Consider the following 15,438-nt stretch of genomic DNA (forward strand, 5'->3'; position numbering starts at 1 on the left):
CACTGCCCTTCACCGCGAAATTGTGTTGTTGCATTGATGAAATTATAGAAACACGAAAAAGGAATCTTTCTATGATGGACGTGTTTCTATTGGAAGGAGCTGATTGAGTCATGAGGAACCAAGCAGGAACTGACCTCCATCAGAGCAGAGCTCTCTAACCCTGAAATCCCACATCCTCCATCACTATCGTTCCATGGTGTTATTTATATTTTTAGGATTTGGGGGAAAATGGAAAAAGTTCCCATCCCTGCATCAGAGCGCTACCTGTTGGATCTGTGGACGGTTTTCCATCCTTGCAACCAAACTAGCAGAAGTATTGGAGATGCAATCCACTTCTTAAATCTATCTTTGCTCTCCTCTAATTTATCCAGAAGTTCTGCAGCTGCACTTTTTCTCTCACTCCCAACTTGGTGGTCAGCTGCATATTTAGCTCACCTTTCCTGAAAATGCTTTTCCAAATGTTTATGTTTTATTTTTTGACAACCTTTCATTACAGAGCAAAAATGCAGGCAATCTTTCTGCATCGTTAATAAAAGCAAATGATTCACTCCATTCTTTGAATCTTCTTTTCTCATTAGCAATCATCCTTTTTTTCCCTTTGGGATCCATGGTTCAAGACACTCCTGCAGCTTTGTTTGCCTGGCACCGTGCCACACTGGTTGCAAGTTATGAAATTATTTTAAATATATCATACAAATTTTAAAGCATTGGAAAACATTATTCCTTTTTGTTTGACCTCCTGCACACAATATTAAAATAATAAAAAAAAAAATCAATTTTCATAAATTTATGAAAAAGCTCCAGGGAGCCGCAAGGGGGACGCTAAAGAGCCGCATGCGGCTCCGGAGCCGCGGGTTGCCGACCCCTGACCTAAGCACATACAAAGTTAAAAACTGGATGGCTGCTTGATGTTTTTGAAAAAAGATGTCAAGAACCTATAATTATTTCTAACAATAGTTCATTTTGTAACCCTGTTTATATAGGACCAACATTTTAGCATTTTGTAGACAAAACAAAAATTACTAATTTGATGGATAATTGAACAGAGCAGAACAATTAAGAGCTAAATCTGCAAAGACTTGTGGAGGTAAAGCTAGGAAAGGGCTCACCGACTGATGTTATCCTGAAAACAATGGAAGATAAACAGGACCTTCCCCGAATCCTTGCACCAAACTGTGGTTTGGGGACTTTTTTTTCTTTGGTAATTTCTGCAGCTGCAGTCCTAACAAAAAACAAAAGCTTGCCATATCCAGATTCCTCCCACTGGTATAAATAAATAGATGAGCCATGAGGCTTAAAATCATAAAGTGAAAAAATAAAAAATACCAGATGTACTGTATCCAGCTGCCTTTTTAAAACGTGTTGGATTAGTTTGCCGTAAAATTAAGAACAAGTTTATTTAACAGGTAAGTCACAACTACAAGGTTAACACTCCTCACCTGGCCCTAAAACTCCCCACTGCTTCACGTTTGTCTCATAAAACTGTTAAAGGAGTCCAATGAAAGGAGGATTTCTCTTTGTGGTTACACCACAATGAAACTGATCTAACTCTCTTAACCCTGGATTGTTACACAATGACATGCAGAGCTGTTGACCAGCCTGTGGGGTGGTGGAGGGACCCATTATACCGCCAGGGGAAATAGCAAGTTGACTCAGAAATCGGCTGCATTTCAAGCCTGATTTTACAAGCTTGTCCATGTTTTACCGACACGCCCTAGTCCTACTGAGGCCATATCTGCAGTTTACATTGTACAAGAATAAAAGTGTGTACAGACTGCTTTTTTTTTTTAGAATATGGTGACTTTTGCGTTGTTTTAATCTAATCATGCACAACTACAGCGATAGGCAGAGGGGAAACTGAGATGGGAAGCAGTAATGTGGCAAGGTGCGCGCTAGTCAGATAAAAAAAATAAATAAACAACCTCCCAGTGTACTGGCCTTCAGTCCCAATCTGTCATTCCTTCAGCTGTACAGAATTAGAGTATTTACAAGCAGTGGTGGGTTAGAGCAACTGCACATTCCCTGAAGACGTACAAAACGAACAAACAATCCAGGCAAAACTACATTTCAACTCGTGTTGGGGTGGGAGGGAGTCTGCAGGGGGTTAAGAGTTGAATGCAGATCAAAAAGGCATTTTTTTTTCTGTTAGCAAAAGCAATGAAGACGATGGCAGCCCACCTTGCCACAATGATCGGCCTCAGACGCTTGTGGAAGTAATCAGGAGTCATAACGCACTGTACAGGAGGTGCAGGTTTACTGTATGGATGCCAGGTACTAGACACACGTGTGATGGGGGGATAGAAGCAAAGCAACTAGAGGATCAGTAACATATTTCTCAGCTCATTTACTTCGGCTTAATACCAATGCTGCTTTTTGAATGACAATGCGCACGCTTTGAGTATCATCATGTCAGCCTGTTTCCATAGCTTATATTTTTGTTTAGAATATACTGATGTTGATCTTTATTTTATTACATATTTTATTCTTTTGCCTCTTTTTATATTCATTTTTCAATATTTTTATTTTATTTTGTCGGTCGAATACGTTGGGTTCTTCATCTTCGGAAGAACATGGGGTTGCGCAGGCAGGCGGATAGTCACCTGCAACACCCCAGGGGTCCGGCGGAGGTCTCCAGGCTGCTGTCAGTGTCTGAAGCCAGGGTCTGGTCTGTGGACATGGAGGAGATGTCGTTGATAGAGGAAGAGGGAGGGAGGCTCTCGCTGCTGTTCACGGCTGCACCTGTGCTACGGGAATCAACAGCAGCAGGAGGGTTAAAACGGAAGAAAGTCCCAAAGAGAGCAAAGAAGTAAAAATATAAAGGCAGAGGACTCAATTTGCAAGCACAGACAGACTGCACAGGGGGATGAATACATTATCTACAAGAGCTACAGCTCTGATCAGAAGATTACAGGCAGCCGTTGGGGACATGAATGTTAGATTTGTTTAATGATCCATTTAAAGGGTATTTGTGCCAGACTGAACAGGTACTACAACAAACAACATGGTTGATATTTAAAAAGAATAAGGAGCACAAGTTTGACTTTATTATGGAATTACACCTCCAGGGTTAAATATGCACATTTATTCTCACTAATAATTGGTTCGATGTACCAAAGCAAGTTCCAACTTAACCATCTACTTTTTTTCTGCAATCAACAAAAAGCAAAGTTTTAGTAAAATTTGTTGATTTGTTGGGTTGAGTTTAGGGCTTAACAAAGCACTGTCAGAGGCTTAAGGTTGGCCTTACTCATCCTTTCTAATAAAATGCTTTAATTTGTTTTTGCTCATTATCTATCTTCCAATAGGTAGATTTAATATCACACCACTTGCTATGTGCCAAAAATAACCAAATACATTTGTTTTATAACTTCTAAGTTCCCAAATATCATGAGACCCAGTTATATAATTTTGCATCAGGTTAGGGATTTGAAATTTTATGTAGAAATACTTTGCAAATGTACCTGTTTCTGCTAATTCAGGCTACTCCCACTGAGCTTGTCAATAAATAAATAAACTAGCAAACTTACCCATGTTTTTAATCTTAGAAACTTCTAGGGAATATTCAAGTCATTTGACATACATTCATACTTATATTAATGACATTCAAGCAATCAGCCCTTTACTATGATCCCAGCGCTCTGGCTTTAGTTCTTTATAACTTAATAACAATGTAGATAGATAGCTAGCTAGCTAGATGATAGATAGCTAGCTAGCTAGCTGATAGATAGCTAGCTAGCTAGCTGATAGATAGATAGATAGATAGATAGATAGATAGATAGATAGATAGATAGATAGATAGATAGATAGATAGATAGAGCAGTGAAATAACCAGAAGAGCGCACAAAAGCTTGTTGATTGCTGCTGCCTCTACAAATGGCTTTGATTCAATCTATTTATCTTAAATTTTGGCCCTGTTTGGATTTGAGGACATTTAGGATATATCAAAAATTGTGCACCAACTTCTTGTTTTGTAGTTATTTTTTTTAAGTTTTTGATGTTGTATTGTTATCCATAATTTCAGCCTGGACAAAGCATTGTTCAAACAAATCATCAAGTTACCAAACTATTATGACATTCATGTTAATGACTGTATCCAAACGTCTGACCAGAAGTGTACAGTGAGCGTGTGAAGAGAGGAGAGTGATTAAGGTTTGGGTTCTGTGGGTTTTCAATAAAAGACCATTAAAGGCTAAAAAACATTCAGCTTTCTACAGGCAGGAGTTGTTTTCTCCACATTCTGTATGATTTCTGTCTTCAGAGGCTTCATGAAACTCAGACTGTTGCAGCATCAGTCACATCGGTTCATTATGAAGTCATTTAAACAGTTTTCCAATTTTCTTTCATTGATGGGTTTTTTGTAGTTACAATCAATCAGCAGCAACATTAACCAGACCTCATCAGAGGACTCTTTAATCCAACCTGCAGGCCTGTGATTTCCCCAGTAACAGAGATTTACTGTAGTACTGAAATTAAGAATAGCTTCTGAAAATAGGAACTGAGATCCTGTGGAAGCAAGAGAATCATGTTGCATCTGCAGGTTTTCTTCTTATACAGTGATGGATGATATATATCAATAATTGTCATCACAGATTGATCATATGGAAGCAGTTGACTTAACTTTGTAACACAACACCAATCTGTATACTTTAGGAGGTAACTTTCCCAGGCAGGTGGAATAACATAACTTACAGTAAGTTTAATACAGCATTCCTGCTGCAAATTATCAATTTATAATATATGAAGGATGAATCTAATTTAAAGTGCAACAGTTTGTTGATGAAGGCCAACAAGGAAACATGCTCCATCATCTATCAATTTAAGCAAACATTTGGGTTTTTTTTCTTCCTGATCAGACTTTTCAAACAGGACTATGCTAGATGCATGTGGCTTATTGGCAGCAAAGAAATCTGTGAGCAATTACTTAACCAAAGGTATCTATTCTGGAAATGTGGGTAAGGTTAAAGAAAATACATAGGTTAAAAGGAGACAAAAACATTTAGAAATGTGGCTTTAAAATAAAAAACTAACAGAAAGGAAGACAACATACCTAATGCCATGGAGACAATAGTAAACAGTGAGGGAGTAAGTTGACAATCAACACAGGACCTGGTATTGTTTATGGGAATAAATGTCCCACAATGTTGTCTTATATCCTTCAACAATAGAAAAAAGCTGCTACCTGATGATCTTCATCATAAATAAATCAATAAGCCTCCTTTCCGATGTTCTCCCTCCATGTTTACTAAATATAACTAACTACTCTAGAAAGTTGTTTATTCTTCTGAGCCCAGAGAACCACAGATTGTATGTCATTACTTTGAGTTTTGTTGTTAAACAACATGTCTAAACAGCTGACATCATTTTGGTGAAAGATTCCCTGGATATTTGACAGCAGCCGAACATTACGGTTTACGTAAGTAAACTGCCAAAGGTGAAACAGACTCAATGTGCGTAAAAAATAAGACTTACATTATCACTGCATCTGGTTGACACTAACTAGGCTATGTCGGCAACACAGGAGAAGTTAGAGGCCCACTGGAGTAACAATGCAGGTCAGAGGTGGAGATCAAATCAAAACGTCTATCTGAATGCTACCAGAATGAAACATTATTGTAATTTGTTTGGTCAGCACTTGTCATTCAATACATTTACTGTAAAGTGCATTTAGTTGGTGTTAAAACAAAGAAAGTCAATTGAATTGAACTACTATGGGGAATTACAGGCAAACTGGGCTTGTAGAGGAAAGCTTTTAAGCAATTGTCTGTCAGAGATAAACTTCCTCCTCCTCACTGGCATCTGGGTCCTGGATAGATGTCAAAGCCTCTTCAAAAAACTGAGTGAAACTTTGGTTGCCTTCTATTTAAAGTCTGTTTTGTGGTTGCCATGACTGTGATTTGACACAGGCAATCGATTATGCAGTTAGTCAAATTTGCAGGTGGGTGTTAGCTACATAAATGAGACCATCAGTGAGATGTTTGGCTGGGTGTATTTCTGTCATTTTCTATTCTAAATGCCAGTGACGCCAGGTCGGCTACAGTTGTGAGTCATAAATGAGATTAAGCACTTTAATGTGTGTGTTGTTCACCTTGATTTTAGGCATATAACATTTTGGCTGGTAAAAAAAACAAGCAAAAAACTCTGTGGCAGGTGGATTTCACAAATACCTGTAACAGTGGATGGTTGCCAATACCAAACTTCAGGCCCTGCTCTCGACCATAATGCAACCATGCTTGATTTCAAACATGGCCATTTTGCATGTAAAAATGATATGCCCTTTAAATACAGTCTTATAATTTGCCTACTTAGCTAATACTTTGCATAACATAAGCGCGCTGTTGTTCAATTAGTGGAAAAACAGAAATAAAATTCAAAAAAAAAATGCTGAAAACGTAGAAGTGAAAGTTCATTTAGGTGTAATTCTGATTGGTGTCATGTTTCCACCAGGTCCTAACATATATGTGATGAAAACAAACTAGTTCACAGTATTACAGATATGAAATTGTCAACTTCTGACTGAGGCACCATATGTGCTCTCTCTCCCTCGACTCACTGCTGCAGTGAAATACTGTCTGCAGCTCCTGCACTGCGTCTGATACGCTCAGCATCAGACATTACACAGCAGCCAATCTAATTACGAGATGCAGATGGGGAAAGGATGACACTGTAAACTAGTCAGGAATAAAGGTAATATGGTGCAGAGAGCAGAAAAGTATGTTACAATGCTTTTAAAAAGGTTTAAGTCTTGTTGAAATACTTTAATACTAATGACTGACAGGGATTTGTTTTGCTTTCTTATAGTCAAAGGAAATTTATTTTCTTTGTCTTAATCACCCTTATCAACATACTGGTGTTAAGCTGATTCTCTCATTATATTTGCAGAGGATTGTGTCTGGTTTTCTTGTGCAAACACCTGACTCTTTACTGCCCCCATGTGGTGGCTTGTATAAAAAGCAGTCATTGTTATTCCATGAATATTTATGTATTTGTAGTTTAGTATACTAGCTAGCAAGGTACACCACACAGCCCAAACCTTAAACATGACACATTATATACACAAATACAAGCATGCACATGTTTTTTATTTTATTTTTTTTTATAGGTTTTGCCATAATTTCTTTTTTGTACCAGAAAGAAGGTTTACTAGTAGAAGATTTCCTTCTGTCTTCATTTACCAAATACTTAAAAAAAAAAAAAAACACACACACAAGAGCCATTTAAAGAAAATAACAATAATAGAAAAAACACACTCAATCCGAGATGCAAGAGATGGAGACATATGGTCAACAACACAATGGGAATCTCTATATACAAGGGATAACTCCATTTAAGGTTATAGTAAATTCACTTACAGAGCGATTAGGCTTATGCACTGAGAGTACCTGAAGGTGAAGGCTGTCCCTTCACAACGCCATTCTTCGTTCTTTCCTCAAAGTTCATCACCTCTTTATAGATTAGCTCTGGCAATGTGCACAATCGAGGAGAAAAATCAGAAAAGCACACACTGGCACAAATTTACTTTGCATTATCTGTTTAAGTCGCTGCATAAACATGAAAAAAAGAGAGGGGGGTGATTTGTGCACTTTGAAACTGCAAAAAAGTTGGGATAAAAAAAGAAAACATTTCCTAATTAACATATGAGCTAACTAGAGCAAAATCATCAACTTTAACATTTAGCTTTTAGTGTTGGTGATATTAGATCATTTTACCTTTCCACTCATCTATAGAGTGTTCTCGTTCATCCAGCTGCTTGTCATAAATCTGAGGTGGAGGCTAAAGTCAAAGCAGAGGCAGTTTGTTAGCCTATGGAACCATGATTGTGGTTTAACTACACACACAAACACACACAGACACACACCACCTACTCACCGCCTCCACCTCAGCTGGATCGTACCACACGTTGATGTAGGGATGCTGTAAGGCCTCATCCACTGATATCCGCTTAGCAGGGTCGATGATCAGCATCTTAGACAGCAGGTCTCTGGCTTGGCTTGCTGAGGTGGGAAAAAAAGGCACAACGGTAAAAGCTGATTTTACACTGAAGAGACAGTACCGCAAGGCATTTCAACCCTGAGAAGGAAATATGAAATAAACAACCTCGGAGGAAAAAGAGGCACATTTAAACACAAAGTTATTCCCATCTTATAGAAACTAATTAGACCTGGAAGATAAATTAATTTCAAAATGATAAATTAAACAATTAGTAAAATAAAACACACACACCAACAGCTTTAAACAGTTTACTTTATCCTACAAAACGTTCCTATTTTTGGATATTTCCTTCTTCTTTTTTAGAGTCAAAGGTGCTAGCAGCGATTCTGTGATGATATTACTCAGGAGATCCCTACAAAAACCAAGTGAGTATTTGAAGTTCCTCTCTAGAAAAAAAACCTGTCAAAGTATAACAGGAGAAGAAGGCAAAGGTAGCGCAAATCCAAAGGCACACTTTCATCACAAATATCTTGGAAATTGAAAAAAATGTTTAAAAAAAATAGAAAAAAAAGGAAAGAAACTAGGACCCATCCATCCTTTTTTTTTATATAAGCAGGATGAACAATATTTACTTTAGTTTCTCAACATTTTGGAATAAATAATAATGAAAAATGGCAAATGCAAATAAACATCTACATATCCCTACATTTAGATACCTGGTTCTTCTGAATTTCTCTCTTTTTACAGCAAAAATGATCTTTTTTAATATAGACTAATTGTATAAGTTGATGCCCTGGGGTATGTCTGAATGGAGTTTTAGGACTTGCATGGCAGTTTGTATTTCCAAGCATTTTGAATTAAGAGATGAAAGTCTAGTTAACAGGGATTCCTTCCTCCTACTGAGAAGGCTGCATTGAACTGATTTCTCACTTCCAGCAGCTCCACAGCAGCTATGGAGCAAAGAGGCAGAGAAGACGGATGTCAAAGAAGAGAAAGGATATCTTTTATTGTTTCCTACTCTCCTCCTGAGGTTCTTTCTCTATTGCATCACTGTCTGTCAGAATCTAACAAACCAAAGACAAAAAGCAAAGAACAGTAAGTGTTCTCCTTTTTATTCAACCTGCAGCCTTCCCACTGTGCCTCTTCGGGTGCGTTTCCTTTAATATTGTCACCTCGACACTAAGCAGCTGAAATACTATTCATAAGTGTTTAACAACTCAAGAGCTTAGAAGTAGGAACATAGGTACATATCTTGTGAAATGGGCGCTCCGTCTCCTCCTTTCTCAGGTGGGAGAGCAAAAGATGATGCAGAAGTTGATCATTTGTAGAAGTGAAGTCAAATGGGAGTTCAGAGCTCTTAGTTTTAATAAGGAAGCTAAAAGGTAAGGATTTTACCCATCTACATGGGATAGAGAATTCTGGGATTGTTTTTTTTTTATGTGTTGAACAAAACTTCCTTTTTGTATTAAAAAAAAGTTGAATACTTCTTTGCATTCAGATTTTATGTTTTTCAATGCAGTAACTGATTAATTACAATGTGAAAAAAATAGTTTACAGATACATCTGTTGGGATATAATGTTTGGGTTTATCTGGAAATGTACCAGTAACTTTCTGCCTCTCGGCAAATCTCTAACCTCTAACCCAAAAAGTGCGGATGTTGTGTAAAATATAGAATATTCAAAAAACACACCAGTATTAAAAAACAAAACAAAAAAACCCTCCTGCATTGTTTCACTGCTGCTTTTATCCAGAACACCTTTGCTGCCAAAGATGCATCATCTGAGTAGATGCCTTTTATTACTCCACATAATTACTCACCACATAATTATGTCAAAATAAATCAATAAGGGAAGGGATTATAAAGGCTTTCAGTCTGTTTCATTAAGAGGTGCCCCTTGAGCATTGTGCCATGTTTGAACATTGCCTCTCACCTTTGAGTTTGTTGTGCTCAGAGTCAGCAGGGAAAAGGCAGTCTGGGAATAGCTTGGGGAAGGTGAGGCCTGCGTACTTTGGCCGGTTCTCCACGTAGTTCCTCACCGTGGGCTGCAGCTTTTTCATGAACTCCGGAGAGGGCGTGCCCAGCTGCTCTATCACCTTGTTCCACTGGTCAATGTCTGGCGTGGCAGGTCAAGGATAAAGGAAACACACCTGGAATATGTAGGATCATATCATCCAGAAATGTCATAGAAAGTTGTTGGGTTTTTTTTGTTTTGTTTTTTTATGATATGAGCTTCCTAAAACCCCATCTTTTGGAAGGAAATTTAGCAGCTTAGGTATGTAAAAGGAAACAAGAGAAAAAACTTCCTGTTGAAACACTTATTGGTCACACCTTGTATCAACACTCTTTCATTTTACCAACCGATATGTTGCTTCTTTCCATTCATGTTTGTAATGACCAAGGCACCCTACAGTAACAGTCCAGTCAAGCGACAGCAGAATGGCCTGGGCATGCTTTTTTTTTTTACTGTGACTCCACCCTTTCACTGAATTACAGGGTCTGACCAGGAGATGATGCTTCTCTTTAGATCTTAATGTTCACAAATCATTACAGAAATAATATTTTAGTACAAAGATTGATGTTTAAAAAGAAATTGCAGAGGACCAGCCAAGGATCAATCAAGGAATAAGGGGACATTTTGAATGGCTACTACTGTAGATCTCTGCTACTTTGTTTCTCATACCTGGAACTCTTTCTCCACCTCCTATGCTTTTTTATCTTTTCTTCTAGAGGTTGGAATCATCAAACAGCCTGGGGTGCTTTTTCCTCAGCGCATCACATCCACAGTGTTGAAGATGCATCATACAGAGCATTCATACAGCAAAGTATGAATCAGAGTGAGGTGGTCTCTGAGGGTGGAAGGATACGGTCACTTCCAGGGAACAGCACTGTCCCCCTTATCAGCTCTCCAAAGATGCAGCCCACTGACCACATGTCCACTGGTGTCACACAAACATATAAGTCATGCGTTCCTGACCGAGATGAAATAAATAATCCATTGAGGTTGTTAACCTATTCTTTTTGTTTTGATATTTTTCTTTACTTTCAGAGAGAGCGCTTCATGGTTTTCAGTAATAAAGAAAAAGAAATTGAAAGCTAAAAGCTGTCAGCAGTAGAGACTGATGATTGGCTGAGTGTGATGATGATGCTTACAGACTCATTGACCTTTGCAGGCAATTTCAAAATCACATTAAAGAAAATCTAAATTGCAAACAGGATGCAGAGCATAAAATAATGAGTCATCGAGCATAAGTCATTGAGCTTCATACACAGTATGTCTGCCATTAAACAATCTACCTGTAAAAATAACCTTCAGATTCCTTTTAACATTCAATCTCCTGCTGCAATAATCTATCCTCAAATAACCACTAACCTTGTGGTCTATAGACTCATGACCTGCCAGAGTGGGGAGATTGCTGCTCTCAATCATCATCTCTTAAACAAAGGAAGGTGTCGACTCAAACTTCAATGATTTCGCTCTAAATGTGTTAAACATAAGGTACTGCATCACCGTCGCCTAAGAAGTTAAAGATTAAACAAAATTTAATCCAAGCACATAAAGATTTGCAGTAAAAAAAAAATGATGAGGGAAGAGGGTAGATATAAGATGACAGCAATTTCAGTAAAGTTGCTGAGCTCATTGCAGGGTTTTCTAACAGTCCAGGCCATTAATCTTCCAGAGGCTGCAGAGAGGTACTCCCACAGACACCTGGTGTCTCATCACTCACTTTTGGCCATTTAACTACTTTTAATTCCAAATTTAAATAAAAAAAAAGTGATCTGTTATTCTGTTTTCAAAATATCATACAAAAATAAGTGAATAAAGCTTTGCCTGCAGCACATCCGCATGTTTTGTGTGTGGAAATGTGAAATCCTTTAAAGGTTTGTTGACTGATTGGTTTTAATCTCAAACAGCTCTTTACAAAGAGGAAGACTGCATTCAAGTCCCTGCATGCTGCATCTTTGTAGAGCAGTTCTTCTTTTGGCTGTATTCAATCAGATAGCTCTCTAAATGTTAGGAGCATATATTTTAGATAACGGTGTAGAGGTTACATATAGCCAAATGAACCATATCCACTTAATTGCATGAGCAATTGGTGGGTTTGATCTAAAAATGTGTGTGCCCAAAGGATAATAAGTGCAAAACTGGTTGGGAACACCATATTTAAATGAGGAAATTCTGTGAATCTGGTGGTTTAAGTTTGTTTGTAAAAGAGCGGGGACTATCTAAGCCATAGAGCTGGGTACTTTTGATGCCAGTGAAAAAAAACATTTTAAAGGAAATAATATTGATAATAAACTTCATACACAATCCTCTGAAAAAGGTACTACTAAAGTTTTTTTTTTTAAAGGATAAAAAGGGCAAAGATTTATGTGAAACCTGAAAAACCTGACTTTGTAAATACTCTTGTAAGCCATCATAAACTGTAGCTTTTTCCATTACACTCAGCCATAAAACATTATTCATTTCTACAATTGCAGTTATAAGGAAGCCTGACCCTTTCTCTGAAAAAATATTGCAATCATGTAATAATGCTTCTCTGTATTTGTGTCAATTTTCGCTCTAACATTTAGACACTCTCTAGTGTCAAGATGTCCTTCATGTTCATACTTTTCCTTGGAAGGGAAAAAAAGGAGGACTATTTAGCAAAAATACCAACATTCATATCAGAGATTCAATTATATCTCCTCACTGCAACTACACCCTAATAAATAGTGTACTAAAACTAGGAGGGCACTTTTAGATACTCAGAGACAAGCAAAGGGATGTGTTTTTGCCAGAAAAAAGTGTAAGTAAAAGCCAACAAACACAAATAGGAAATGCTGCTAAAAGAAATGTTGGACCTACAAAGTACAGGGTTTTCATGTCAGTGAAACGTGAGAGTGGTTTAGTTTACCTCTGTAGCACACAGCAAAATCAGGTCTGCAGGTCAAAAAAAAAACACTCTTTCAATGTCAATTAATAAGCAAAATGTACATTATATTTTATATTGATTAAGATGCAGTGACTTTTAAAATAGCCTGCTGTAGATTTGCCAGCCTCACAACCACAGACCTCAATATATTTTAAGATATATGTTAAGATAAATATAAAGGATAGATTGTTTTTTAATATATATAAATTGAAATCAGATTCTTTGTAAGCACTCCTCTTATTTCCAAATGTCCCCACATTGAGACAGTAAATTAATTTCAATCGTATTCTACTTTACCTTACTAGCAAGACTATGCAATTACCTTAATGTATCAGTATGTATTCATGGAAATCATCAAAAGAACTGGATTTTACTTTTACATAATTATTTTTGGCATATTCACCCTTAAATTATCTTATTTAGTATTGACTGCATGCTTTCGATCCAGTCTAGTATTACAAAATGAGGCCAATGCACTATAAAGCCTAATAAGCAGTTTAATAGCAAATTTTGTGGGTTGAAATGACTTTATTGGATTACCATCATGCAATCTGAGTGTATATTAGCAAGGATACAGTCCCGCCCAGGGAAAAGGATTTTGTGGCGCACCATTTCTCCCATGATGCACCCCACCGACCAAATGTCCACTGCACGCAAAGAGGTGAAGGTGGCACGCAGAGAGGAGAGCAAAAAGGAAAGAGGGAGTAGCAAAGGTTAGATGAATCTACAGTGAGAATTAGTGATTATCAGATTATTCAATAGGTGAGAGAGGCAAGTTATGAGTCATATTCATCCATAAAAAAAAAAAGCTGAGGGAATAAGAGAAAAGGAAAGCAGAGCATTTGAAGAATTGATTATCTAAAGGAAACTGGATGACAGGCTGTCATTTTATGTTAGAAGTCTGACTAATGAATCAGAGCAAAGCTGGCATTCAGTCATGTGTCTTGATGTTCTGGAGGCTTTAATTAATGACTCACTGCTCCAGCACTTCAGCTCTAGTGCAATTCAACCAGAATCAAGTTGTTTCCTTTGCGACACTCAGTTTCTACCACAGGATAAACACGGCTCAGCTGAAAGTGCTAGGCCCTCTAAACTTTCATTTGGAGCATTCTTGTAGGGATCTGTGATTCTCCAAACATAATCATTAGCGAATCTCACCATTTTCTTTGTATCCCATTCCCAGGATGACCTCTGGGGCTCTGTAGTATCGTGTCACAACATACGGGGTCATCATGAAACTCGTGCCTGCGGTTCTAGCCAGACCGAAGTCCAGGATCTTCAGGGTGCAGTCAGACTTCACTACTATATTGCTTGGTTTCAGATCCTGGAGAGAGGGAAAACAGTTTTGCGATCATAAATTATGCTAAAATGATGCTGCTGAGGGGGAGCATCCCCAAGGAAACATCTCTGCTGGGTAATTGGTGGAAGTCTGAGCTAAAACCCAGTGTTAATATGGCGGGGACTACCTCCAATAAAAAGGCTCATACAGCAGGTAGTTGCCATGGAGACTCTGCAAATAGGCTGTTCACAAGAGATTGCCGAACGAAGAGTCTCATGGCTCTTTCACTAAACACTAAATCCCACTCTTATGACAAGAGTTGCTTTTAAATCTAGTAATAGTCTCACACTTTTTATTTCAGAGCTTTTTTAGTGCAAGTTTACAGTTGTGATATTGTATTGTATTATTTTATTTCTTGGTTATATCTGTTTTACTAGGTTACAGTACTTTAAAATTCTTTGTTTGATCAGGTCTACCAGTCCTCTAATGCTACCCTGCATATTTAAGTTATATCTCAAAACACATGAGATTCTAGAGACAGCAGATCACTTATATAAAAGAAGAAAATACACTTCCACTTTATCTTTGATGAGATACCTCCCTGTCACCACCAATTATTCTGTTCAATACTACTGACTAGAACACTGTAAAACTACCAGAAGAATAAAAAAGGAGAATCAATAAGAATGATGGACAGCAGCGGTTCCTAGACAATTAAACAATCAATCAATCTTCAGCTTAATTTTAGCCTCAAATAATCATCAGTTCAATCAGCAGCAGATATAAAATACACAGAGCTTTGAGGTGATTTTGGGTTTTAGCAAACTATGGAAAAACCCGGCTTCAGGTGCAGGATGCACTAGACCCTGCAACACGTGCGGTTATGGCCGAGAGGGTGGGGAGGAGTCCCGAAGAAGACAAAAGGCTTCAAGCAAGCAGCTAGCTGTGTGGTAAGTTAGCCAACACAGGGTCCAGAAATGAAGAAAACCTCAGAGTCAGTAAGTTTGCGCCAAGATAACTGGGCTCTCCTCAGTCTTTCGACTCAGGAAAGGAGGAGGAACGGTGCATCCCCTCGGATCTCTGCTCTACTTAGAAATGACGGTGACAGTTTTTGTTCAAGGGCCCTAAAACAGAAAATGAGTTGGGAAGTTGCAGATAATCTGTTCATGCTGATTTCAACCCCAAACAAACTTCTCCTTCAAAGGAATGATTAGAAAATGGTCTTACAGCTTCCCCATCCAGAATGCAGCACAACAGCATGTTTCCAAGCACAATGTGCTACAGTTGAGGTTTGTCTTCAAAGCAGTGAGCAGGA

The 15,438-nt window shown here is 38.0% G+C and overlaps 1 protein-coding gene across 6 annotated transcripts in view; it reads right to left on the reverse strand.

The window, feature by feature from the left end:
• Positions 1–721: 721 nt before the first annotated feature.
• Positions 722–15,438, reverse strand: part of mapk10 (mitogen-activated protein kinase 10) — a 41,505-nt gene continuing 26,788 nt past the window's right edge. For 2 of the 6 annotated variants that reach the window (XM_015376415.1, XM_015376414.1), the window contains exons 7-13: positions 14,003–14,168; positions 13,420–13,491; positions 9,862–10,044; positions 7,867–7,991; positions 7,707–7,770; positions 7,380–7,457; positions 2,597–2,739 (exon numbers count right to left, since the gene is read on the reverse strand). In XM_015376415.1, coding sequence (XP_015231901.1) covers positions 2,597–2,739; positions 7,380–7,457; positions 7,707–7,770; positions 7,867–7,991; positions 9,862–10,044; positions 13,420–13,491; positions 14,003–14,168 — 831 coding nt within the window. Of the gene's footprint in view, positions 2,745–7,349; positions 7,458–7,706; positions 7,771–7,866; positions 7,992–9,861; positions 10,045–13,419; positions 13,492–14,002; positions 14,169–15,438 lie in introns of all 6 variants that reach the window. The other 4 variants (XM_015376413.1, XM_015376419.1, XM_015376418.1 and 1 more) reach the window with 4 other exon arrangements.

The sequence above is a fragment of the Cyprinodon variegatus genome, unplaced genomic scaffold (assembly GCF_000732505.1).
Source record: "Cyprinodon variegatus isolate N-32 unplaced genomic scaffold, C_variegatus-1.0 Scaffold134, whole genome shotgun sequence".
NCBI lineage: Eukaryota > Metazoa > Chordata > Actinopteri > Cyprinodontiformes > Cyprinodontidae > Cyprinodon > Cyprinodon variegatus.